Consider the following 27,186-nt stretch of genomic DNA (forward strand, 5'->3'; position numbering starts at 1 on the left):
CACTTGCAGTACAATGGATTTCAATCAAAGTGCTGTAGACTCATTCAGCCAGGAAATTGTTGCCGTTCCATCAAATGATCACCTTCAAAAGGACTGATATATGAAGGTCAGGGACAGAATTATTGCCGCTCGCTGCAGTACCGTTTTGCCGGCCAGATATGAACTGTTGATATGTTGGAAGGATGGAAAGGGACTGGCTTAGTTTTCCTTATAGACCCAGCAGGATTTGTCAAGATGTAAATTACTGGACCTTATCTTAAAAATGAATGTACAATGAAAAGGTCAATATTGAAGTTTATATGTCCATATTTTATAAGTTCATATGCAAGGTCCATTTTTTTTGTCCCATTAAAATGCACCACATGCTCGCAGGAAATATGAGGTCGTCTATCTGTGACATATAAAAACTAGCATGTTTCCTTTCATCCTGTACCACCTTGCATTTATCAATGGCTTTGTAAACAAACTGAAAGATACATTGGAATATTTAATCAAATCTAAAAATAGTCATGCTTAAATGCCAAGAAAAACAATTGAGCGGCAATAGCTAAACACATTTCTTCAAATCTCTTTTGACATTCTCAAGACTAATCTCACATTCTAGCGCCCAACTAAACAAGAGTGCAGTAACAACATGACAAAAGTGAACGGCCCATTTCACGCCCATTGAACCATTAGAGCAGAACACTGGTAATACAATCGCTCCACACTTATAAAATCTCATTCCATGTTTAAAATTTGAATTGCATACCGTGAACACGGAATTGTAAACATAACGATGGGGACGGTAGGCGGGCGCGTGTTTTGAGAGCCTTTGAATTCACATCTCGGAAATAATGCACCTTAGGTGATACTCCAATGTGGTAATGCTACAGTGATATGCAAAGTATTGGTTAATCATTTAGCATATATATATAACAAAAACCCAGAAAACATTATAGCAATAATAACAGAAAAAAATCCCACCGCATTTATAATAATGAGCTGTGACAGGACTGATGGGACTCGAGGCTTCAGGTTCAAGAGTTTGGAAACCCCTTGGTGGCCCTCATTATTTGGGAACATCGCCCATGAATGTGCCATCTTTATTGAGGGGCATTGAAGTCCCTTCTCCTCCCAACTGTTTCTCTGCAAATTAGGGCGTTGAACAAACACTTGCTGAAGAGAGACATGATCATCATCATCGTGGTCCCTGGGTCCAATGCCAATGTTTGAATGAAAGTTTGTCACGGTCAAGGAAGACCATCCACCACCGCATGGAAGACCGCTCAAAGGCTCCACTACCCACAGTGGTGTACAAGTATGGCGTTTTGTTTCATTCAGCAAAACCAGTTTAAAATGTGCACATTTAAAATCAAAGAAGTGCATGTGTATTTCTAAATTTAATGCTGGTAAAAAAATAAAAACGTCATTATAGTCTGAGGCTAATGTTGGGTAGAAATATTCTCCGAGCTTTTTTTTGCATCCAATATATAAAGCATAGTCAAAACTACTTTAATTGCCACCTTGAGCCAAGTGGTGATGGATACATGCCTGTAGTCTAGAGCTTTGGAGGCCAGAGTTGCTGGGTCACATGTTTATGAAACTCCCCAACCCACTACCAGTACCAACAATTACAGCCATTGTGAAATCACCACAGATATTTTTCTGAGACGATAAGGAAAAGTTATTTGCTCAAACAAAACTAAATCAAAAGCACAATTATATTATTCCAAAAGAATTGCAATACATTTAAAATTAAAATTACTCAGTGTTACTGTTGCTCCCGGTTTGCATATTAAAAACGTATAAATCACTGCAATAAAAAATATACCAGCTTAAATCATTTTTTACACGATAAAAAATAACCCAAAATCACAGCTTTATTATAAAGAAGTCACAATGTATAAAAAAGATAAAAAGGTAAAAGCGCAGTACTGCAGTTGTTTACTCGCAACAATGCTGACAGAAAGGCCTCCATTAGAACTATCTGCCGTGTAGTTGTTTGGCCTACTCGTGCATGCTGGCGAGATGTCTTGGAAGAGGTTGAGTTACCCACACTTTACTCCACTACACGCAACCTGCCGATCGACTGCGGTTGTACCCATTCTATTCTTGCGTATGGCAATATGTTAAAGGGCTAAATGCCAATGTTGAAGTCTGCTAGCCACGAGAGGGCTTCAGGAGAGGGTCCGTGTCGTTTTGCTATTCCAACCCCGGTGAAGGAGCGCAGACAACAGTGGTTTACTCTATGGTCCATGGTTTGGGTGGCATGGCTACAATCACGCTAACTGTGATTCCTCTTTAAATGTTCCGTGTACGGAGGAGATGTTTCGAATTAATCTGTTGATGTTCTCATGCAGTTGATGGTTACACGAGTGTCTTGCAGGAATGTCAAAGCCAGAAGGTGCCATACTTGGGTCTCGAACGAGGCATTTTATTCTGGACAACTGCGTAGTTTCCACTGCTCACTAACGTTCTTCTGAATCTGCGTGAGATTCTCTGAAGGCGACAAGCGCGATCCCACGAGGAGGATTGCGACTTGAGTTTGGCGGCGAGGTACATTTTTTTGAGGTGTTGGTGGATGCATCTCTCTACAGATATTTGGTGCCAAAAATGTTTGCCAGAACAGGGACCATAGGGGATTGGTATCGGTTGCAGTGCTTCGCTTATGATGCGCATTGCGTTATTTAATTGTCCATTTGGCAGTTTTGTGTACGAGCTCCCGGACCAGGCTGGGGCACAATACTCTGCCACTGAGTGGATCAGTGAGCGGGCGGCAGTTTGCAGCACATCAGCTGAGGCGCCACAGGTCATTCCTGGAGGGTTTTGTAGCAGGGGGATTCTTGATTTTGTATTTCACAGATCTGCTTTATTTGGACCTTGAAGGTCAGGCTTTTACCCATGCTAACCCTTAGATATCTTGGGAGTGGGGTCGTAGTCACTGGGATACCAGAGAACGACACATCAAGGGTGGCATCTGCTGCGTGATTGTTCAGGTGGAAGGTGCTTGTGGTCGGTTGGAAGGATTAGGTCGGAGTCTCCAGTGACGTAAATATGCCTCCAATAACTTAAATCGGCTTTTATGGTATTGGCTAAGTTCTCGAGGTATGTGCCGTGTGCAGCAAGGGCTGTCATCTTCATATATATATAAACCTGTGAGATTATGTAAATGGAATTTCACTTATACATGGATATATAAAATCATGACAGTGCGAGTAACGAGGGAGACCACTGTTCATGATCCTCTTGCGGCTGTGTTTATCAATTGGTTGCTGAGCATCATGGCAATTAGGTGTACAATAGAAAGGTATCTGATGATTTCGGTCAAAAGCAGCAGTAGCAGTCAGGCCACGATGTCAAACAAGCATCATAGGCAGCAGAGAGGTCAATCATTGCTCTGCCAGTTATCTGTTGACGCTGGGAACCAGCTTCATTGAGGGCGGTGAAGGCAATGGTCTGTTCGCAGCAGCAGCAGCTGCGGCCAGTTCGACATCCGGCTTAAATGGGAGGCAGCTGGGAGTTGATAATGGGGGAAAGTCATTTATACTGCTGGATCGACAAAGGTGGGTGATATTTAATAAACGTGCACGTTGATTCAACTGCCGTGCCAGGAGATTGAACTGGAGACCTCTCGATTGAAAGTCCAGTGTGCGAACCATTAAGCCGTGGCAATATCCCTTACAACACGATACAAATTCGTTGTGTAAAGTGAGATGAAAAAAATATATTTAAATGTTACAAGAACATCCCGTTTAAGCGGTCAGGGGGGGGGGGGGAGACGCCGGAGAGAAGCAGCCTTCGGCAAACACAGGACATCAAAACCCATTGAATCTTTCTCGACAGGAGCACATGTCAACAAGATATGTCGGCACTATGAATATATTATTCTCGACGCTATAGTGGGAAAACCATAGCCATATGTTATGCAAAGACGATAACAATATACAAGTAACCTAAAACATTCCTCCACCTACTACTTTATCAGGTTACCAACTGCTTCTGGTAATCAGATTGTAGATGTATAGCTAACGATCAAGTCACTCAGCACAGTAATAAAAAACTTGTATTTTACGTAATCTGCGTGGGACTTGTATGTAAATGCACAAACATGTTTATTTAAATGCTAAAGCAGCATTTGTTTAAGTAAACGTGTGTCTAATATATAAGTCACCGATGTGTAAACAAATTCTGCTTGAAAATACTGTCTATATTGAGGCTGAAATGAAGAAAAAAAAACGACCAATTTCGGAGATATGAACGAAAAGATGTTTTTTTTATAACACATTTCCCCCCTCAAATCCTGAAAATGTATGAGCCCACTCCCATGTGGGGGTGTGTTTGCCAGGTTAATTGGCACAGGGCTCTGCAGTCATACACAAGGGAAGACCTGGTCAAGAGGTTTAGCCCTTGTGGATGAGAGGCATTCCCTCTTCATAGACCTTCTCATGCTTGTTGACCTTCACCATCTGCAACGGTCACAGCCGCACCACTGGCTTTGAGAGGATGCCTCCGTGATTTTGTGGCTTTAGTTTTTAAAGTTTTGAAAGCTTTCGCTTTATCGGAAAACGATCAGAAGTAGCCTTGGAGCAGTGTCAAGGTTCAAAGTCTGACAGGCAGTCAATAGCAACAAAGTACAATTATTTTGAGAGATCATATTTTTTAAACCTCATGTTAGGATGGCTAAAATGGGCAATTTAAATAAAACACACACATTTTTTCAAATAAACACTCAAATCACAGATTAATCCAGCTATACGAACAAAGATGAATCCAGCTCACATTCCTTTGCTGCTTTCCGCTTGCTTACTCAGCACAAGAATGCCATATGCTGGGTGTGGTCTCTTGCAAAAATGGGTACGTTTAAAAATGTCCCATACAGATATACAAACACATGCATGTGTTAAAAAATATATATATATTAGATTGTATTGGGATTGATTACATTGCACCATGGTAGCTATTACATATTCGTCATTTAAAGTTTATTTTTTTCAAAAACAAATGTGTTGTCACTGTTGGCCTCAGAACCATACAGAAGATGAATTTGCCATTTCTAAATTTATCCATGAGTTTTGTTTACAAACAATGTTTGTAGTACAGTGTCGATTGGGGATAGCAGTTTGCTGCCATATTTCAGGGAGCTATTTTTCATCTTTCAGTTAGCTTGCTTTGTGATATACTGAATACCCACGGCTTACGGCATGATTTATTCATTAAAATATTTTGCATGAAGATAAAGCTTATCCTAAGCAGCATATAGATGATATCTTCATAATATCACTCTTCAGCTGTGATGCACGCAAAAAATCAATTTGTTAAAATACCAATGTAATGTAAATGCTTTGAAAGCCTGTGCCTTATCAAATTATTGATCAAATTAAAATTGAAGGCTTTTGGACCACAATCGGAAATATGTGGTGGCTGAGGTACTTTCTGAAGTGAAACATTAAAAGGCAAGCAACTGTTCAATACGTCCTTTCATATAGCTCTGCTCTCAAATGCCAAATCAACTTCATTCAAGTGAAAGAACAATGATTAGCACAGTTTCCCCAAATGATGCATGAGTAATCTTTTTTTATTTCCAAGCATTCCACAAATACCTCCCTGGCAGCATTAAATAAAGTACTGCTGTGCATCCCTATAATAAGTGTAGCTTTGAAAGAGCACATTCACAAGCCTAATAGTGGGTCGATTGTAAATGGCCTTGACCTGAATGTCAGCCTCTCGTTGAGCAAAGGGACCGCGAGTTGAGCATGTTGCCGAAAGATTTATACACTCAAATGCAGAATGGGGTTTCAGGCAGCCGACTAAACTTGCGTCCAGGTGGCAGACAAGTGGCGCCTGCCCACACTAAATGGCCACAACTTCTCCAATGGCATTATCCAAGATCAATTGCTTATTTTGAAGCAATCAGCCCTTAATGTTGTCACAGGGCACTTTCTTTGCAGAAAATTACATGCTCTTTTCTAAAAGTGAGCAATCCGAATACAATGCCACCATTGCACAGCGGTCCCAACACAGCATTAAAACAGCTGTGCCAGAAACTGTGAATTAAACGGCGGCTTAACTACTTAAAATTAAAAAAAACTGTAAAGACAACGTATTCCTAACGACCAGGTACAGTTAAGGGCGAATTGCTATATATAGCGATGGACGTAATTGTGAAGTAAGAAGATATGTGAAAATGAGATCACAATAAGATGAATAACTTTTTATATTTCATAGAAACTAATTTTCATTACAATCATAGAAGGAGTTTTTCAAAGTCTATGTAATCATCTCTCAACTCAGTAACATCACTTCCATCATATAAAACACATCAATATGAATCACTATACCAATGACATATTTCTGTGATGATTACAAAAGCAATGTTCAGTCCATTCAATTCAGCGTCGCACAACATTGAGCTTCCTGTTAAAAATCAAGCAAACTGCACATCCACAATCACACAAACACACCATTTCCCTCTGCTGCTATTCTCACAGTAATATACAGTTTGCTTAAAATAAATAAGATGTCAATATATATTGAAGATATTGATTGACACAAATTTGTGCGAATCAGCACCTGACAGGGAAAAAGATCAAATCCATTTCTTTCCGCTTGGCATCCTCAGCCACAATAATACTCCTGGGGCCCTGCACAAGGTTACAACAGCAGTTTTCTAAATGCTCTATAGATGCGTCTGTCTTCCTTCAACACCTGCCAGATGGAAGAATGCTTTCTGCTGCTGGCTATGTTGTCAAGTAAGCCTCGGATAACTAAAAATAAAATACACCTTTCAAATCTGATTTAGAAATAATTTGGAGGACAGCGCACTGCTCTACATACCTGCACCCTTGAGTTCAATTCTGGCCATGGATATAACTTGAGTGGTGAGTGTGGTGATATCTACATCGGTCGTGGGTGCCTCGCCATTAACCTACTCACACATGGTGATGTAAGGCCAAAGAACACCCATGACCGATATGGTACTGGATTGACAAAGACCTGGCGTTAATTTGTTGACCACTGTTAACATTTTATTATCAATTTTTTTTGCACCTCAACCATCGCCCACTTACACAATGGTAATTAAATACGTAAATCAAATTGAACTCCGAAAATGAAGATGATTATTCGAGTGCACGCAACAGGTTTTATTAACTGTGGGTAAAAATGTATTTGTATTAATCAGCGGACTCTTAAGCAGCAGCCCTTCAAACCTAAAAACACATTGATCAGCACCCACAAGAGAAACAATCAATTTCTCACAAGGAATTTGTTTTAAGGGCCAGTTTATGCATAAAAGAACTTGCCTCATTCACCGACTCTCTCTTACCATTATTCCGCTGCCTCCGAAGCAGCCCCCAATGTGACACTCATCAGAAATCCATCAAAAAGCACCGGGCGAGAAAAGGAGGAAATCCCTGCGTATTGTGGAGAGGTAAATGGCTGCCATCAATCAAGGACCTGAACGTGCACTGGACACGTGGCACGCTTCCTCAGTCAGAACATCTTTCCTTCTACAGCCCAATCAATCCTGATGTTGCTCCAAACGAGCCCCCCCCCCCTCTTATTACCTGCCATGTAACATTCCATGCTGCATTATTTAAAATCAAAGCAAGTCACTCTGCTCGGCAAAATGGCAGAATTTTGTATGTACATGACACTGCACAATAATGGAAACTAATCACCATCGCGCTGCTGAGACACTCATTCCAAGCCCGTGTTACTGTTATGCCTTTCATGAGAATATTACAACATTTTATTGTTTCCACGGCTATTTCATTTTACACTGTTTACTTGAAATATTCCCAGACTATAAAATGTATTATTTAAGAAAATACACAAAATTATCTCGGGCATACATGTTTGTTTTTCAGAATGATGTGCCTGTGTTTTCTTATTGTTTTATACTCTGGTAAGCTATATCACTGCCTATCACTGTAATGCTGGCCATCATTTTTTTAAAATACACTCCATGGCACAGCATGTTCCTAACAAACATGTGTATCTAAACAGGATATACATTTTACAACATTAAATAGAAAACAATAAAAAAAAATCTGATTCTAGTGAACCCTGTGCTGGCAGTTAGATATTGACACATTTAGCAATAATTAAACTGTAATCTGTGCATTGTATTCTCTCGACTTCAAGAATCGCTCAGCCATGAAAATGCTTGCCCACACCACTGTTGGCAGACGTTCGTCCAAAGTAAACTCTAAGAGAGCTTCTGTTGAGGATAATAATATGGCCTGCTCGTGCATGCTGGCCAGATGTATGTAATTATGTATCTGGAACTTCTTTCGCACCGTACGTGGCCAACCGTGTTAATCGGAGATGAAGAGGTGGGGGTACCCACACTTTATCCTACTTCACGCAATCCGCCAATCGACTATCTGTGCTATATACCCAGTTTTCCTGCTGGGTGCACAGGGGCAGGTGATTTAAGAAACTTGCACAACTGTTTCAACTGCCACACGGGGAGATCGACTGGCGAGCTTTGGATTTTAAGTCCAGAGTGCTGCTAACCTTTGCGACCACGCCAGTATTCTACAAGCTGAACCAATGAGTAATTGCTCACAGTTCACAAATATACGTATTATGGCGTTGCACCAACATGCACTACATTGTGTGGAAGACTGCACACCTTGCCCTTAGCGACAAGACATATATCTCACTTTGACAAAAACAGGTTTAACAATGATAGGTAGCACAATAGAAGAGGGGACTGAACATTAATATTAGACTTGTAGGTAAGCAAGGTAAGGATAGAACTAGCAGATGTCAAGTTTGTGAATTATAAAATCCCAATTTTTACCACACTTTGTGATAAAAAAAAATGAAACGCACTTGGAATCTTACAATTATGTACAAGTGTAAACAAAAAATAAACTATAATTACAGTTACCCAGGTCTCCTTTTGCAAGACGGCTATACAAAAAAAAAATCTCAATTGGAGCTTACCTGAATGTATTCCATTTCGTAACTTTACCACTTTTAAAATAAATATTTTAAAAGTTTGTTATGAGGTCAGCAACCCGAGTTCAAATCGTGCCCTATAGCTGACTCAGTGACAAGTGGTGGCTGAAAAAGTCCTAGGCCCTCCGACACCAACTCGCTCTGACCAGCGCGGTGAGGTATGGACAAACAACCCTCCCTGCAGACTCGGCTGAGAGGCAGTCATCCAGAAGCACATAAAGCACAGCTGTAAATTATGCATTTATTTATTTTATTACGAATGGGCTCATGCAACGTCTGATAAACATTTCTACTTTTCTGCCTCTGTAAGGACTGCATTGAATATCAAATATTGCATTTCAACTTTACTAATTTTAATAACATAGCATACCTCGGTAGCTCATTATAACGCATAACAAACTAACATTTTAAATATAGATGAAGCATTTGCAAACAAAAGTGCATGTGAAATAATATACGCAATTAATCTGAAGTCTTTGAGATGTTTCACATACTGTGTGTATTTCTGGCAAAGCCACCACTCTTAACTAATTACCATAATGGCAGGGCAAATTAAACAGTGCAGTCTGTTTCATCAGTACGAGATGCATATCAAATGCACAATGTGGTTCAAGTAGGACAATTGAACTGAAGCTTAAATTGTTTCCTGAAAAAGTTGTATTTCCTTGTAACAGGAAATTTGCACAATGTCATTGTATATCTATCAATACAATTGCTTTATGAAGTACAAATAACTCAACTCCACATTTCTTACAAAGCTATTAAAGTAATAAGAAATAGCCACAATTTCTCAAACGTATACACAACCAATGACATCCTAGACATAGTGCTAGCAATGGGTAAAATACTTTGTGTGCAAACTAAGATTTGTGTTTCTTCCACGGTACTTTTGTTCTTGGTTACTGAGATTGCCTCATTGAATTTCTTTAATGTTAGTAGCATCACTAAGTAAATTTTTCTATCATAGCTTGCTATTGGATTCTTAAACAGTATTTTTCGAGCTAAATATTTTTGGAAAATGTTTAAATACCATATACTGCCTACAGACAAACTTAGCCAACCCTTCATTATCTGTGCGGCACAGACATCCGCGTCATTACTATTCAAGTAGCTTGAAATTGCTCCATTGTGCAGTGTCAAGCTGTAATACGGGGTATGATAATAGAGGCTATTGATGCCCTTAACATTGAGAGATTCCAAAAGACAGGTCGCTACGCACACACATTGCAATTTGTAATAATCTGCTGGCAACAGTTGTAGCTAGAGTCAAAATTTTAAAATATTTAAATGCCACACCATTTGACATATTTTAGCTGCTATAAAGTGATTTGACAGCAGACTCATCTCCCCAATCCCCACTTTTGCCATAATGTACCCTCAACATGGCACTCAACTGCTTCATCAGGTGAGGCTGACAGTGGATTTTAAAAAGTACACAAAAACTGTTGTTTTGCAAGAGATAATTTAATCAATTATTATTGTGTACTTTCAAATAGTTTCTTTCAACGATTCCCTAATTAACCCTTACATTTGCCATGCGTATCCCATAAAATATTTTTCTCAACTTTCCATGCCTCTACTATCAAAATAGTTAAATTATGCTTAAGCGGTTTTAGTTTATCAACATTGACAATTGTTATATTTTTTTGGAATGGGAAAAACTGTAAATTTAACATTGGCTCACTGACCTTAATATTTCTAATTCACTTCTCACTGCTAGTATTTTTTTTAAATTAAACTTTTAGAACATATAACAAGTCAATTCTCTATAACAATGAACATGTGCAAAGCATATGCTGCCATAACAAGTAGACACGTACTGTATAGTCAAAGGGACCTATTGTGACTAATGCCATTTTTATCGCTCTCTTGAAGATAAAAATATGTCTCTTGAGTCTCTAGCCACTAGATCTCAAAGTCAAAGCTCTTTTATTGTCATCATCCCTCAGGACTTTGCAAGCTTCCATGTTGATAATCGGTTTAGCTGTGTAAATAACAATACAGTTAAAATCTGAAATATGCCACTAATCTATATATTTTAAGTCAATGACTCCCAAACCTAACCGGTGACACAAAGTCAATACTTTACCAACATCTTGCTAAAATAGCAGGCACAATGGAGCCATTTTACAAATCTTCCACAAACTCTACATTTTCCAACTTACAATGTACAAGCAATAAGTCACCAATGTAGGATTTAAAACAACTGCTGAAGACACAATAAGATTATATTAAACGGTTAAGAATATTTAAGTTCACTCAAACAAAGGTAATATCATTAACATTTATTTAATACCGCATTTATTTAATAAGTAACCAGATCCATTTCATCGCAATTTTTTTTTCAAATATGCCCCTGTAATATGTTTGCAAAATGGTCAAGATCTATCAATATTCGTTCTAGGACAAATATGTTTACAGTAACAGTTACAGAACAATTGAGAGTAAGAAATCAAATAAGTGATTAAAACCTCAAAACATTGAGACCAGAGGAGCCAAGGGAGCATTTTTAGAAACAATCAGGCCACTTAGAGCAGACAATGTGGAGAGCTAACTGGGCCTCCAGTCAATAGCCAATTAACAACAACCAACAGCTGGAGAATGTTAAGGGTCAGAGCTTAGGCTGTGTGTGCACTCACTAATTCTTGTGCCACAAATAAAGGTTCTGCTGAATTAACCAAAATTTGCTTTTCTTGCATGACCCCAAGTGAATGTGCAAGGTCTTGGACAAGCACGCACTACAAAAGCGAGGCTCTGCATCGCGTCAGAATTGCAATGTTCCAAAGCAATCGAGCATTACCGCTCGAATAAAGGAAAGAGTTGTATTTATATCAGACATAAATTATGCGTGAAGTAAATTCTTCTTCAACAAAGCAATTAGTGAAACTTGGCTACCAGAGACACTTAAGCTCTTTTGTTTTTAATTATAAAAGAAGACTGGCAAAATGGTTTTGTAAAAAAGAAAGTCGTTATGTCATTATCGTCGTCATCATCGTCTGTCATTCTTCCCCATGATCCGCGATACCACAAGCAATCAAACACATCGGTTGTCGTCTACGGTGCATTCTCTCCTTTGGCTTGTGCATCAGCCATCAGCTCTCTCCTACGTTTGTGTCCTTCCCATGCCACTGCATTTCTTTAACGATCAATATTATTCTCTGATTTGCATATGTCCCCTTAACCACGTGGTGCCCTTCTCGTCTCTCGTCTTAATTCCGAGCACGCATTTCTCGCACGCTTCTTTCCAAACTGTTCAGTTTTTGTTCAATTTTCTTTGTCAGTAATGACATATATATGAACAGACTTTTGCTTTCAACTACAACTAATGCTCAAGTGTCTCGAAACGTTCATTTATCCTGGTGTTCGAGTAAATGTCATTTAATCAAAGCGCATAGTAAGGCAGTATATTATATTAATCATGTCAAACTTTCAAAATACAGGAGTCAAAATACATTAAAGACTGCTTTACTTTGAACGAAAAATAAACGGTTTAAATCTTAAGCGACTTTCACGAGCCCATGTTTATTGAGAACATGAATAATACCATTGTAAAATTAAGAGCATTTTCATAGAACGTTGCCTCTCATGTAAAGATGAAAGTGTGAATTGATTTATGACTAAAGAACATCCAACAGTCAAGGAGGCTAAAAACAACCATACTATTTTTTGTACAAGTCTTGGATGTGTGAGTCATCTACTTTGAATGCCCGTTTTCCATCTCGGTGTACTGTACTATAAATGCTAATTCAATCACAATGTCTGCCAACGGAAGATGTACTTAAATCAAGGTTACACGGAGAAAATGAAATTAGAAAGCTGATCAAAAAACAACAACTCAAATACACACAAAGGGACTGCCTTTTTAAATGACATTATTTTTTTGTTGGTCACCACCAAGCTGTACAAAAAACATTACAAGTTCACAAAGTAATCCAAAGGAGAAAACAAAAATGTCAACATGATCCCTCTCCCAAATGACACTTTTATTGCAGCCCACACACACACAGCCCACACACAGCACACAGCACCACCAATGGGTGGAAGCACATCACAGCAGGCGGCTTTCGCTGTGTGCTTGCCCGTCTGTCTCGGGTGCTTGGCTTGGTTGGTGGTGGCGGTGGTTTGAGAGAGAGAGGAGGGTGATTTTAAAAAAACCTTCCCACGCTGCAGAGAGAGGTGGCGCAGTCTTAAGACTTGCAGGGAAAGGAAGGAGGAGGAGGAGAGGAGAGGGGGTGTTCGATGTTCGTCACGTGGCATTGCAGCAGCCACGTCATGCGGTAATCCAATTGACCAATCAACGCGGAGATGATGGGGAGTAATTGGATGATTATGTTTTATTCATCACGTTGGGGGTGGGATTGTGAGCGGGGACGAGAGCACGGGGGGGGAGGGAAGAGTGAAAGCAAAGCCGACGGTGTAGCACTGGGGCTTGAAGCGAGCGGGTGAGCCTGCCCGGACGGCCGGCCAGCGAGAAGCGCTGCGGGATTAGTGCGTCTCGTCGTCGTCCTCCTCCTCCTCGTTGGCGTCTGTGCGAAAGCATCGCAGCTGCTGCTGCTTGCTGTGGCTGGCCGAGCAACAACATCAACCCCCCCCCCCCATCGGCCTTCGGAGATGCTGCGAGCGATTTAAGTCAACGAGCCCATGAGGATGACATAAAATAAAGAGAGGTGCTTTGTGGTGGTTGAGGGGGGGGGTGAAGAAGGAAAAACCCTCCACCCGTGGCTGTCTAAAAAGACTTTCTCGTTGGACAAGAGAAGGCTGTTTTATCAAGAAAAAGGAAAGAGCCAAGAAAAACCGGGCGCTTTGCGAAATACGCGTTCGCGCGCGTTTGCAGTATACCTGTGGACTGTTCCATTTATTATTTTCGTTTTTTTTTCTCCCCCGAAGAAATGAATGAAAATGCGTCAAAGAGCCTTGCTGTTGATTTTCATTTCGTCGCCGACTACGACGAAGTGAACGCGCTGTTCGCGAACTAAAGAGGAAAAGGTAGTGAAGGAATGAGTATTCAGAAGAAGACGACGACGACAACGAAGAAGTGAAAAAAAAAGAATTGCGCACCGCTGGGCCATTTAAACTTACCCCTGGGGATACAAACGTGCTCGCCCGCCACTCGCTAGCACACACCACCACCACCACAACAACACCACCACAACACCACCACCACCAACAACACCACCACCACGACAGCTTCGCAAACAACACTTCTGCCCCGGCTGCGGTCTCTTGCTCCGGCACTCATCCTCTGCGTGCTTGCGAGCGCACCGGGTTGGGGGGGGGGGTGATGGGTGGCTGAGTGGTGGTGCTGGTGGTGGTCACAGCGAGCGCACGAGGGAAGGCGGAAGGACCCCGCGGGCGCACGGGGGGGGTTGGAACGGAGATCATCGGCGGCGGCAGTAGCAGCAGCGACTGCCAGGTGGTGACTTGCTGCTACGGTCCCCATCTGCTGCACAGCTCTTCTCGGACATTTGGAAGTTTAAATAACCAAAAAACCTTCTACCCCCCCCCCCCGAGAGATATTGGGGGAGCTCCCCCACCGGACGACGAGCAAGAGGGTTTTTGGGGGGGGGAGTGATGGAAGCGAATGATTGAGAGCTCCACACACAACAAACTCTGCCTGGGAAGAGGCTCGCGGGCCGTGCCAGGGTTCGTTTCAACCGGACAAAGGGGAGGAGGAGGAGGGGGGCAGTGAAAAGACTTTTTTCGAGCGGCAAAAACAGCAATTGTTGTTCGTGCACCGTCGTCGAGAAAAAGAAACGAGGCATCGAGACAAAAAAATCGCCGCCGCTGCCGCCTCCTCAAATTCCGCAACGTGCAAAGTGACGGCGCTAACGAATGGAAGTCATCATCTTCAGAAAGGTACCGAACGCTGAAGTAGTTATTATTATTGTTGTTGCTGCTGCTGCTGTTACATCGTATTTCTGCATTCGGCACGGCGGTAACGCACGTAACGCACGCGCAATGGCTAAACCCTGATGCGTTTCTTTTGCTGGCTGATCTTTATGTCTTTCTCTCTCTGTCTGTGTGTGTGTCCCTCCTCTGTGCCTTGTTCTTTTGATCGCGAAGCTGCAGCTTGCGCCCGCCACACTCTCGGAGCAGCCTCCAAACGAAGGGGGCAGCAGCAGCAGCAGCAGCCGCGCGAATGAAACGCGAATTTGGAATTACGCGAGCGAGCGAGAGATCAACCTCGCCAGAAATACCAAGAGCTACACTTAAACCCATCGCCGCTTGAATGAGAAGGAAAACGCAGTAAGTTTTATCGATACGGTTTTTTTTTGTTCTTCATCTAAGAACGATTTTTTTTTGCGTGTGTAAAGTACATCCTCTGCGAATAAGAACAAACGACAAAGCATATTGAACAAACAAAAAAAGTACATCTATCCGAGGAATAACGTAAGGGGAACGTAGAAGACGCCAATAAACCCCTTGTTTTTGTGCGTGCGCGCAAGCTCATTTTGGTGAACACGGCACGGGGACCCCCCCCCCCCGTCATTCCTCGTGATGTAGAGAAAGAGCTGAGAGCAAGGACGCGCTCCTATGAAAAGGTTCCACACGCAGCCATTTTGCTGCAAAGAAAACCGCCCTGCCGTCAAAAGATGTGGTCGGTACGTGTTGGACTGACATAATAGCTGTCGCGTAATTTATTTGCCAAGTTTCGACGGACTGCGGCTAAAAAAAAAATAACCCATCCCATGGACCATACATATGCGGAGCAATGCATCTTTGTGGACGGCGAGTGGAAAGTTGTACAGCACTCTTCAATGCACACTGCAATGTACATAGATTTAAAAAATTATGAACGTTGTCGGCGAGCTTTTAGAATCTTCTCTTGCTGCTTTAATCAGTTGCATTAATGATGACGTCAGATTTGGAGATTCCAAGGCAAATATCCGAGCTCCGGTTGCCAACGTCTATCACGCAATCTGTGACTCTGCTGTGCCTCTTTGCCATGGTTGTGACTTTATTACCACCAGTCAAGGGGCAGACCTGTCCAGCTGTGTGCTCATGCACGCAGCAGTTCAACCGTGTCATCTGCTCCCGCAAGGGGCTGAATCAGGTGCCCAGTGGCATCTCCAACACGGCGAGGGTTCTGAACCTGCAGGAGAATAGCCTCAAGATGGTGCAAGCAGACAGCTTCAGAAATCTGCACAGGTTGGAGGTGCTGCAGTTGGCGCGCAATGCCATTCGGCAAGTGGAGGTGGGGGCTTTCAATGGGCTGACGAGCCTGACCACTCTGGAGCTTCTTGACAACAGGCTTACGGCCATTCCCAGCGGAGCCTTTGAATTCCTTTCAAAGCTGCGTGACCTGTGGCTAAGGAACAACCCCATCGAAGACATCTCGGCATATACATTCACCCGCATCCCGTCGTTGCAGCGGCTGGACCTGGGAGAGCTGACAAAGCTGCAGTTTATATCGAATGAAGCATTCGAGGGCCTCAGCAACCTGCGCTACCTGAACCTGGGCATGTGCAACCTGCGTGAAGTGCCGAAACTCTCTCCACTGGTAAGACTGGAGGAACTGGAACTCTCGGGGAACCGAATTGAGGTCCTGAGGCCAGGGTCTTTCCAGGGCCTCGCCAACCTCCGCAAGCTGTGGATCATGCACTCCGAGGTGCGACTGGTGGAGAGGAATGCGTTTGACGAGCTGCAGTCCTTGAAGGAGCTGAACTTGGCGCACAATAGCCTCATGTCTCTGCCACATGACTTGTTCAGCCCTTTACAGAAGCTGGAGCGGGTCCATCTGCACCACAACCCGTGGACGTGCGACTGCGACATTCTCTGGCTCAGCTGGTGGCTCAGGGAGAACGTACCCAACAACGCCACCTGCTGCGCACGCTGCGCCTTACCTGCGGACCGCAAGGCAATTAACCTTTGGGAGCTGGACTCCAGCAGATTTACTTGCTACCCTCCATTAATCGAGGTTCCTCCGTCAGACGTGAATATCAGCGAGGGAATGGCAGCCGAGCTGAGATGTCGAGCGCCATCATCTGCAAGTTCCGTGACGTGGATCACCCCAAACGGCACGTCAATGACGCATGGATCTTACAAAATTAGGATTTCTGTTTTGCACGACGGGACTTTGAATTTTACGAACGTTACTGTGCAAGACACGGGGATTTACACTTGTCTCGTGGCCAATTCTGTTGGCAACTCTACTGCTTCGGCAACATTGAATGTGACAGCACCGGACACGGGCACCAATGGATATACCTATTTCACCACCGTGACGGTTGAGACGAGCGAACCGACGCGCGGCGGTGTCAGGGACGGCAAGGGGTTCACGCACTCCCCGCGTTTGACCACCACGCCGTTTTCCCTGAACGGGCCGTCGGATGAGACCGCCGTGGGCACACGGCCAGCGGCCGTCTCGGTGAGCCCCGGGGACGAGGCGTCCACGGCAGGGCTCGACGAGGTCATGAAGACCACCAAGATAATCATCGGATGCTTCGTGGCCATCACGCTCATGGCGGCCGCCATGCTGGTCATCTTCTACAAGCTGCGCAAGCAGCACCACCGTCAGGGGCGGCACATGATCCAGGCACGTGCCATCGAAATCATCAACGTGGACGAGGACGTGGGGGCTGGCGCCAGCGGGACTCTGGGAGGTCGGCATACGCAGCAGCACAACCCGCACTACCTTCACCATGCCTCGCCGCTGGGCCTGGACCTTTCGCTGGGATCGCCCAAGCAGAAAAATCACGACGGGGTCATTAACCCCACAGGGCTCTACAGCACATACAAGCCCATGTACGGCTACAGCAACCACATGGGGACTCTCAACCACACGGCGGTCAACTCATTTCACCATTCCATACATGAACCTTTACTGATACGTACAAACTCGAAAGAGAATGTTCAGGAAACGCAAATATAATTGCAGTTTGGGACTAATGTATGTACGTATGTATGCGTGAAAGGACTGCGTGGGTTTTAATTGTGCAAAAACTCAAATATCTTGTAAAAGATTTATTTTATTCAAAGAAATATAAGGATGTGGTCACAATGTCCTGATAAGGTGGCCTATGTAAGATTAACTGGTCAATTTGCCAATTAAACCTCTGTTTTATATAAAAGTACAGTTCTTACAAGGTAAGTTAGTTATGAAACAGTTGTGGAGATATACATTGTTATTAGTTAATTTGGTGAAGTGATGTACGACTACTACACAACAATATGCGTCTTTTAAACATTTAAAAAAGACACAATTTGTAGCATTTGTCACATTACCAAAGTTTATTTTTATGTTGTCAGATCATCAAGCATCTATTCCATGTGAAGTTTGAATATTTACAAATGTAATTATGAACTGATTTGTAGTAGACATGCCAATAGAATTAAATAAAAAATTGATAGTTTTCAAACACTGATGACAGTCCTGTTTTAAGAGTGTTTTTACAAATGGAGAAAAAATATTTCTTCCAGGTTGATATAAACAGTATTTTACTTTACCACCTGTGATGGGAGGAAAAAAAGAGCTGCATTTCAGTTCTTCATTTATTTCATTTATGTATATCTTTAGTTCAATATGTGTACTAGGTAGCATCACTAATCTGCACACTGATAGAATCTGTTTTGATTTTGGGGAATGAGCTATTTATTGTGGCTGGTGTAACTGGACACGGAAACTGACATGACAGCCCACTTTTGAATCTGTTGTCGTGTGTTCTTTGGCATTCACGGAGGAAAACATATGACGCACTTCTTGATACTGTGCCCACGGAAAGGTATCGCAAGAAATGAGTCGAGGGCTTCTCTAATACTTCTAATGCATTGTCATAGAAAAGCCAACAAAAAGCTGCATTGCATATAAAAACAAATATTTAAAAGAATAATAAAATAAGAATGTTGCAGCCCATATGCCCCTGACAGTATTTTTGTGCCGGGAACAGTTTGTGATTTACTTTGCCCATTCCTGCAAAAAGCACACAACTTACACAAGATGCAGTACTGAATTTACAACCTGCTCTTTCATGGGGAAAAACAAATAACACTTTAATTTGAAGAGGTCGAATAGCAAAGGTGAGAAGGAAAAGAAAATTAAATCAATGGTTACTGCAAATGGCTATATTAGTGTTCCCCTTGTCTGGATGTAGTTATGCCATGCCACCTCGCGTCATACGCTTGGGCAGCGGGCATCGTGTTCGGATTGCGCACAACTCCTTTACGATCTTTAAAGGGATTGGTTAATGGGGCTAAAGAAATAAACACCATTGGAAAAATGAATGTAGACAGGAAAGGCATTAAGGAGCCCCTACAGGGGACAAAAGGTTGTTCCCAAAAGGTTTGTCAATCCTCTAATAGTGGACTATCGACCTTCAGAATAAGCAGCCAAAAAAAAGTCTTATCATTCGTTCTTGACAGGCAGCTGGCCCCCTCGGGCTCACCATCATTCTAAGCGCACCGGGGTGCTCACTATTGATTTAATTATGTTCACATTCTGTGCCGTGACTTTAACTGTCATCAACACGATAATTAAGACAAGCTCTGGGTGGCGAGGCACGCCTAATGATATCACACCTAAGACTCATTTTGCGGTGTACGGTGCTGTGACAATTTCATAAATCCTAAAGGGTGAAAAAAAACGATCCCGTAGGGTCTGAAAGTGAGGATTAACATTTCCGTGCAACAGCTGTTTGGCAGGAGAGCTAATTTTTCATAAACAAAAAAGGTTGACGAGGTTTGTGTAAGAAGGTGGCATTGGTGCGAGCTGCCTACCATTGGGCTTTTTATTTTCGCAAAGTGGAGCCTTCCCAATTGCAGCGAATACCGCTTCTCTTTTTGAGCAGGCGCAAAGGCCGCGTGTCAGAAGGCTGCCCACGCCACCCACCAGCCGTCGCGCTTTCGCTTAGAGGCTCGTTGCAACAAAAGCGATTTTTTTCTTTCTCAGTCTTGGTCTGCTTGCTTTCAATTTAGTATGACTAGGTATACGCAATGACGTGACGTCACGGACTTCTGGTAAATTCTTTAAAGATGTAGATGTCCCAATAACGTAATGTAATTTTCTGTCTCCCAGTACTGGTTTTAAAAAAGGGAAAATTATTGAATTCATTTGTAAATATGTTCCAGCTAATAGGGTTTGTAAAAAAGAAAATAAACGTGAAAAATATACAACATCAGAAGGAACCGATTTAGAAAACGGATACTGTTGACAACACAGTACCAAATAAGCAGCTCTAGAATTTGGAAAGAAGCTCTTTTAGTTAAAATCGAATTATGAGTTTAAGACCCCAGGCAAATGTTCTTCAAAAATAATCTCTTACCTGATACAAAACCCAATCAGGTAATAATTCGTGGTTTGAACGTTTACACTGAACAACTAATGCATCTCCAGGTTTTGAAAACATGAGTGAATAAGATTCATTTCAATGTATTTTGCCCAATGCAGGGCAATGTCGTAGAACTGCCAAACAGAATTGAAACCCTTGATGTTAATGGCCATCGATATATTTTAGCTGGCATCCGTCTGTCTTGAGAACTATTGATACCCCGCGAGTGTGGAAGAGGTTCAGTTACTCTGCGCAGTACTGTGGCGTACTCACAAGTCTTCGCCAGAGTGTAAGGTGCAGGTCCAGGGCATGAAGCTGGTTCATAAGCGGCACTGGAGTTACTATATATGAGACATATTTCTGAATTTAAAATGTACAACTTGAAAGACAATTAAAAATTATATGTACATAAACATATGCTAATGAACTGATATAAATTATGTTTATTACATTTATCCCAGAAAAATGAAAATGCGGTTTCTATAGCTTTTATAACATTTTTCAATGACAACCGATTGTTTTGTTCAAACATAAGCCTTGGTAAAAAAAAATGGTTTGCCCTTTAATTAAAACCTATTTTTTGCCTACAAGTGCCATTACAATACACATTCCTAATTCTGTTGCTATGCAAGTGAGCATGTTTGAATCGCAATTTTACATCAATAGCCCGCTGTCCTTTCGGCTCCACCAGCACACAATGTTGACTCTAATCTGCCTGCACAAAAGGCCCAGCTAGTTGGTTTTTTGAATTGCATAATACTGCGTGTTGGGGATTGAATTCGAATCAAATGCAACAATAATTATTATATAATTGGTCTTGCCAGTCTCACCTGATATGGGTGCTTTGCAGAAGAATGTGTTGCTATTTGCGCAGCTGGTAACTCTAACCACAATACTGCGGCAAATGCCTGATGGCATAACCTATAATTTTAAATGGCATGGCAGATCCGTATTGAACGACCAAAACACCGCAAACCATTAAATATTCCACGTCAGTTGTACAAATATTAAATACTGCGACAAGATGAAAAATAAAAAGTCAGTCAGTAAATCAAGAAATCAACCAGATGAACATATATTGTCAGAATTAGGTAGGCAGCGAGCCCAGATATTCAACAGAGAGAATGATGGTCACATGAGCAATAAGGCGTAAAGCAATGTGCATTGACATTACTGCAATCTTAGAAACAGGTGCACACTAAAAAAAAAATGTTCCCAATTTTTCACGAATCAAATATGAGCAGGACCATAAAGGTCCACCACCTAGCCTACTGATTGCCTCTACAATTTCCTCTAGCATGGGTCATTACTTCCATTTGTTTCCTGACAACTAGTGCATACAAAACATAAACATACCATCGTTCATAAACAAAACCCCAGTAATTCAAACGCAGGTAGCTCGCTTTTCCCCTAATACTTATTAACCTTGTGGTGAATAGATGGAACCACACCAATGCTTATTTTTTGTGACAGGCGTCTCTTGGATGCCTATTTTTACTAATAATTGCTTTCAAATTCAGCAAGCCCCTGGTTCTTATACGTTCCCTCATAGATAATACTGCCAGATGACGCCCGGGGTAATAGTAGGGTGTAGTTTTGAAAGGCTGTAGCTCAAACATAATGACAATGCGACACGTTGGCACTTTACATTCAAACCAAAGATACGCAGAACTATAACAAACGAATTTTAACACTTGACGTTTCTTTTAAGCAATCTTGCTGAACGTATATTGTACTTCTTAAGGACAATTAATTGGCACATTAGGAAATTAACCAAAATGTGTGTCCCTATTTCATTGCGGATATTGTCCGAATTCGGTGACACACCAATTAGCCAATAACTGGACAGTACACTGTACTATTTAAAGGACAGCCCAAGGAGGTGTTCCATACAATCCCCCACCTCCTCCCCTCCCACCTCCTCCCTTTCCCTATTCTCCTCTCCTTGCCTGAGGCATGTGTGCGTCACACAGCAGTCAAGATACCCAGGTGCCAGCCCCCTGCGAGGCGGGAACTGCCTTGGTATACATCAACGTTCCCGACCCGTGTATACCCCGTGTAACGGATATTCTACTGCACACACCACGCTACAAACTTACTATCTGCATCATCCATTGCTCTGCAACAAGCGCCTCACATTACCTCGCTGGTGCTCTGCAACTACAGCAGCAGCAGGTTAAGCTTCAAAGAAAACATGGAAACGCAATGTATCCAATGTCCATCAACACCTTGGAAGACGGTCCTTGGCCTCACAGCAATATGTCACAACCCCTGGCCCGCAGTATAAAACTAGGAATGTTCAGCTTTGAAGGCCTCAAGTGACAGGATGTCCTACAGCGACCTACCTTGAGACACAAATTATTTTTCGCCATATGAAGTGTTGTAACGTGGGATCATAGCAAAGGATTATAAGAGGGGACCGACATCCTGCGCTGCTGACAGCAAGAGCCCAAGCTCACACTGCGAAAACAATTGAAGCCAAAACAGCTTCAGTTTTATGAGAAGGAAAAAAAATTGGGAGCTACTTGAAAGCCAGATGCTTCCAAAAATAAGAAAATGGACAGCACTGGCATTTTAGTATCTTATTGCATCAGCAGGGCACTTCACTTATACCAGTTCACGTGTAGCAGAGTGGCTAGAATAAAAACGTGGATAAATGGATACACAGATGGTAATGGAAGGATTGATTCACGAATGGGAACAAACAGTCTAAAGTGTGGTCCTCAACTCACATTCCCACCACTTATGTCACAGGTGGAGAATATACAATCATACGGTGGAGATGGCTTCCCCTAAAGTGGTACTTATTTTAGACCCTTAATGGAATAAGGGCTGAGTCAACCTACGACTGGCATTCAACTGGCAACCTTCTGATTATAAGCCACATGATCTGACCACTCTGCCATCCAACTGGATGAAAATATGGTTGTAAATGGATGATATAAAGATGAGGGCATATACAAAGGAAACAAGGATCGGGTGAAAATGCAAAGATATACCAAAGAAATGCTGTTATTACGTATCACTAATTACCAAACGTTCACAATTAAATACAAAATGTTTAGTTGAAAACATTTAATTAATACTATAAATCTATCACAATACATGCTATTTTCATTGAAAAGCCAGTGTGTACAGAATGTCGAGAAATCATAAATATTTTCACGACCATTTAGACGCTGGCCTAAGTTATATATTCCCAAGGATACTCGACAAAACAAAATTGTGTACATCTACAACGGTAAGTGCAGCAGCCTTGCTGTGCAACATACAGTACTCGACGCACGTATACTGCACATCAGCTGGTGTGTCAGTCACACTTACGTTCGGTTGCATGCAGGTGCAAAAAGGTATATACGGCTGTACAGCCAAAGCTATGGTATCATTGTTAATGCGATTACCTTACGCGTAACGCGCGATAAATTGCGATGCGACTTTTTTTTGTTTAATCGCACTGCATGCACCACTTTGCATTACTGCCCGTCGTTAATGTCCACACGTTATTGATAAAGACAGCGCGAGGCACCCCCCCCCCCCCGCATTTCAAAACATTTTTTATTTCTAGCTCTGGACCAAATCCTGCTGCTATTTTTATACTGCAGAGAAGGCAGAAAAGACATTTTGTACCATCAACGAAAATACAGAGTTGACAGGAAGGAAGCAGAAGAGAAACAAAGTAACCCCTGGGGGCTCTATCCAAGCATGCTCTGGCTCCGGCTCATCTTTACAGTGGAGTACACCTTCAATAACACCACCACAAGCCAATGTGAACACACACTTACTCTGTGCACACCGTCTAGCACAGCAAAGATAATTTTCCCAATACTCGGCACGAGTTTTTAATACACGCTGTACACAAGAAAGGAATGTTTCTCGTGGAAGGTGTGGAATAACGCAGAGATGAAACCAAATGGACGATGCCATCAAAAACCAGTGTGAATTTCTGAAATGTGAAGAGTGCTGTTATAACCATTGGCTGGGTTCATATAATGAATCAATAAAGGACATATTTTATTTTATCAGTTTCTTTGGATCAACAAAAACGGCATGCTGTGTCATTTCTTTCCAGTTTTATAAATATTTGTATTAACAAATCAATATGATAAATATTTTAGTTCATACTCAAAAAAACAGTATATATGCTAATCCTTTAAACTTAAATTTATCGTGGCTTCATCCTTTAATGGACCCCTTTCTCCAATATTTTTTCCCCCTCAGTAAATCAATATTTTTGAAATGACCTTTCTCAGAACAAATGGTAATCCACAAGGTTTAAATAAGTGTCAAGATCCCAAAAGTGCGGGTATGCACCGCCAGCGACGGAATCCTCTGTGGTACTGTGGGGGCCTCAGTGCCTGGTAGTTAACCTTGGGAATGCCCTCCCTATTCAAAGACCAGGTCTGAACTTATCAGCACCGACAATTCCAATATAATTGTTGTTCATCACCCCAACGACATCTGAGAAATGTCATGGATCAGGTAACAATGCCTGTGCAATTATGAAAAACACATTAATGTCTGAAAATAGTGATTAAAAGGCTGCATTAGCCAAAACAAATTTAATGGTTCGAAGCTTTGATTCAAGGTGTAAGCATCGTCCGAAAAATGTGAGGATTTATTTTCTAATTTTAACTTTTATTTATAATTAAAGGAAATAATACGCCGTGTGAGATTAATACAACACAAACTGTGAATTATTATATGAACATTGTATAGCCTCAGATGCCAAAATTAATACACTACCAAGCAGATACAAAGCAGTATTCAAACAGCCTAATTAAATTGAGCATATCTTCTGTTAAACTGCTCTGTTGAACATGATACAAGGTGCACAAAACGGAGCATGGGCTGGGGGGGGGAGAAAGACAAAGAAAGAAGAGGACACGGCCAGAAGCAGCAGCGCAGAAAGGACAAGAAAACTGCCGAGCTCTGACGGGGCAAATTAGTGCAGCCTTCCCCTCACATGGCACTTTGCCACGGACAGCTTCCCCGCTGCACACTGCCTGCAAGTCACCCACATGGGGCCTTGTAAGCCAAGACTGGCCAATAGAGTCCAAGCTACAAATCAGCCTAGATTGGATGGCTATTTATTGGCAAGGCACATTGTAGAATTACCGTGGAAGCTCCTTTGCAGCTTTTAGCAATAGACAGAATGCCAGAAAAGCAAATTACTGGAAGTACTATAACTGCTCACAAGTGCCAAAGAACTCTAACGTCAGCAAATGATTTACAACTATTCAAGTCTAACGGATTGCCTATTTGATTCTAGATTGTTTTTTATATAAATGGACAAACTGTGCAGCTTTAATACCAAGCAATGAATTGGAATAATGTTTGAAGCTTTCAACTGTTGCAGGTAGATGTGATTCATATTCCCTGGAGCTTCACTTCTTTGTTAATTGCCATACTTGTGCTGTGTATTGAGACTCCAGTTTCCATTGGTTTTACTGCCTCCCTCTGTGCAAGCTTTGCAAGTATTCCCTCACCAGTCGAACATCTTTGGAAGAAGGTTTTCCTTTTCAGATTCCCCAGTGTCTACTTAATCAGCGTAGATAACTGAGCATATGTCCAAGATATTTATTTGTGCCCAATATGAGAAAAGAACCCAAGTATTCCCACAAGATATTACTCATTCCATTTGTTGCTATGCGTTAAAAACGATATTGCACATACGCCTCATCGTGTCTCGAGACTTTTCAGGAGGATTCTGCAAACGTTTTTCGCAGTGGGAAATTATTGCTTTCATCACCCAGTTAAGTTAGTTGTTTCCCAATTCAAGTAATTAGAATATTTTTTTCGGATGTGGACCATGATGCCGGCACAATGGTTACTCTTTTTCGAATTATATCACGGGCTCTTGAACGTCAACTGTGGCCAACCTGCAGTATTAACCAGGGTGGCCAACCAGACTCATAAACCACAACCTGCTGAACCAGCGGCGAATGCACTACTTCCGGACCATGTCACCGCCCCAAGACAATGCACCTCTCCTTAAAACAAAGTAATGACATCGTTCAAATCCCTGATATTTAACCCTGGTTCATTGTGGTTGACAAATGGCTCCACTTTTTTTACGTCAACAAAATTAAGAGCCTCACTAGCATCTCACATTCTGCTCTGCAAACTCCAACATGTTTATGCAGTACAGTACAACAATGGTGTATCCATGTCTCTGGGGGCGACTTGTGTGGTCAGATGTGTGAATATCTGGAGAAAATGTAATTACACCGTGCACAAATAGGTAATGAGACAAAACTAAGCACAAACTGCTTTAAACATTCTTTAGTGTACTTTATAAGTAAGCGAATATATGTGAGATTAAGAACACCTTACATATTTGTGAAAAGGTTCGTTTGTAAACACCTTTAGGAAAATGACAGTTACGCCATGCACATACTTCCTACGCTGGGTGCGGGCGGTTAATTGGGCACTGGGTGATGGTTGGATGTGCAACGCTGTACTTAAATATACGTAATATTTAACATTGCATCAAAGTTTCACACTTAAATGCATACATACATACATTCGCAAGCTTTATTTATACCCAGGTCAGAGCCCATTGCGGTAAAAAAGTATATTTTTCAAGATGGACGTAGTATACGATGCCCTCTGGACACATGCATGGAAGTGATTTAAGTGTATTCACTAGGGGAGGTAGGACAGTCTCCCGCTGGAAAAAGTCTAGTCGCTCAGACACGCCCCATCCCTAGCCCTTGACCCCACAACTGACAAACGGGGAGATTTTAAGTGCTGTGTTTGCCACCGCTAAGATTGTGGATTACATTACGTAACCCCACAGAATCCCCACATGATGGAATTCTCTGCCAAAGAAATCTGCACTGACAGTTGGGAATGATAAAGCTTGGACGGGTGTTATTATATGGTGCTTTTATGCACTTTGTCTCATAGTTCTGAAAGAATAAACAAATAAGTTCACTGCACTGAAGCTAATAATGGATTCTGATGCAAC

At 42.0% G+C, this 27,186-nt stretch overlaps 2 protein-coding genes and 1 long non-coding RNA gene across 3 annotated transcripts in view; 2 read left to right on the plus strand and 1 right to left on the minus strand.

The window, feature by feature from the left end:
• Positions 1-27,186, minus strand: part of SND1 (staphylococcal nuclease and tudor domain containing 1) — a 220,360-nt gene that overhangs the window by 41,754 nt on the left and 151,420 nt on the right. The window lies entirely within an intron of this gene.
• LOC144720312 (uncharacterized) lies at positions 13,881-15,183 on the plus strand. Its single transcript, XR_013585741.1, has 2 exons — positions 13,881-14,808; positions 15,016-15,183. It is a non-coding gene; the product is annotated as an uncharacterized LOC144720312 (long non-coding RNA).
• Positions 15,227-18,803, plus strand: LOC144720311 (leucine-rich repeat-containing protein 4C-like). Its single transcript, XM_078596969.1, has one exon. It carries the CDS (start codon positions 15,803-15,805, stop codon positions 17,822-17,824), a length of 2,022 nt encoding a protein of 673 aa, XP_078453095.1. The 5' UTR covers positions 15,227-15,802; the 3' UTR covers positions 17,825-18,803.

This window comes from Lampetra planeri, chromosome 8 (genome assembly GCF_965212315.1).
Source record: "Lampetra planeri chromosome 8, kcLamPlan1.2.h2, whole genome shotgun sequence".
NCBI lineage: Eukaryota > Metazoa > Chordata > Hyperoartia > Petromyzontiformes > Petromyzontidae > Lampetra > Lampetra planeri.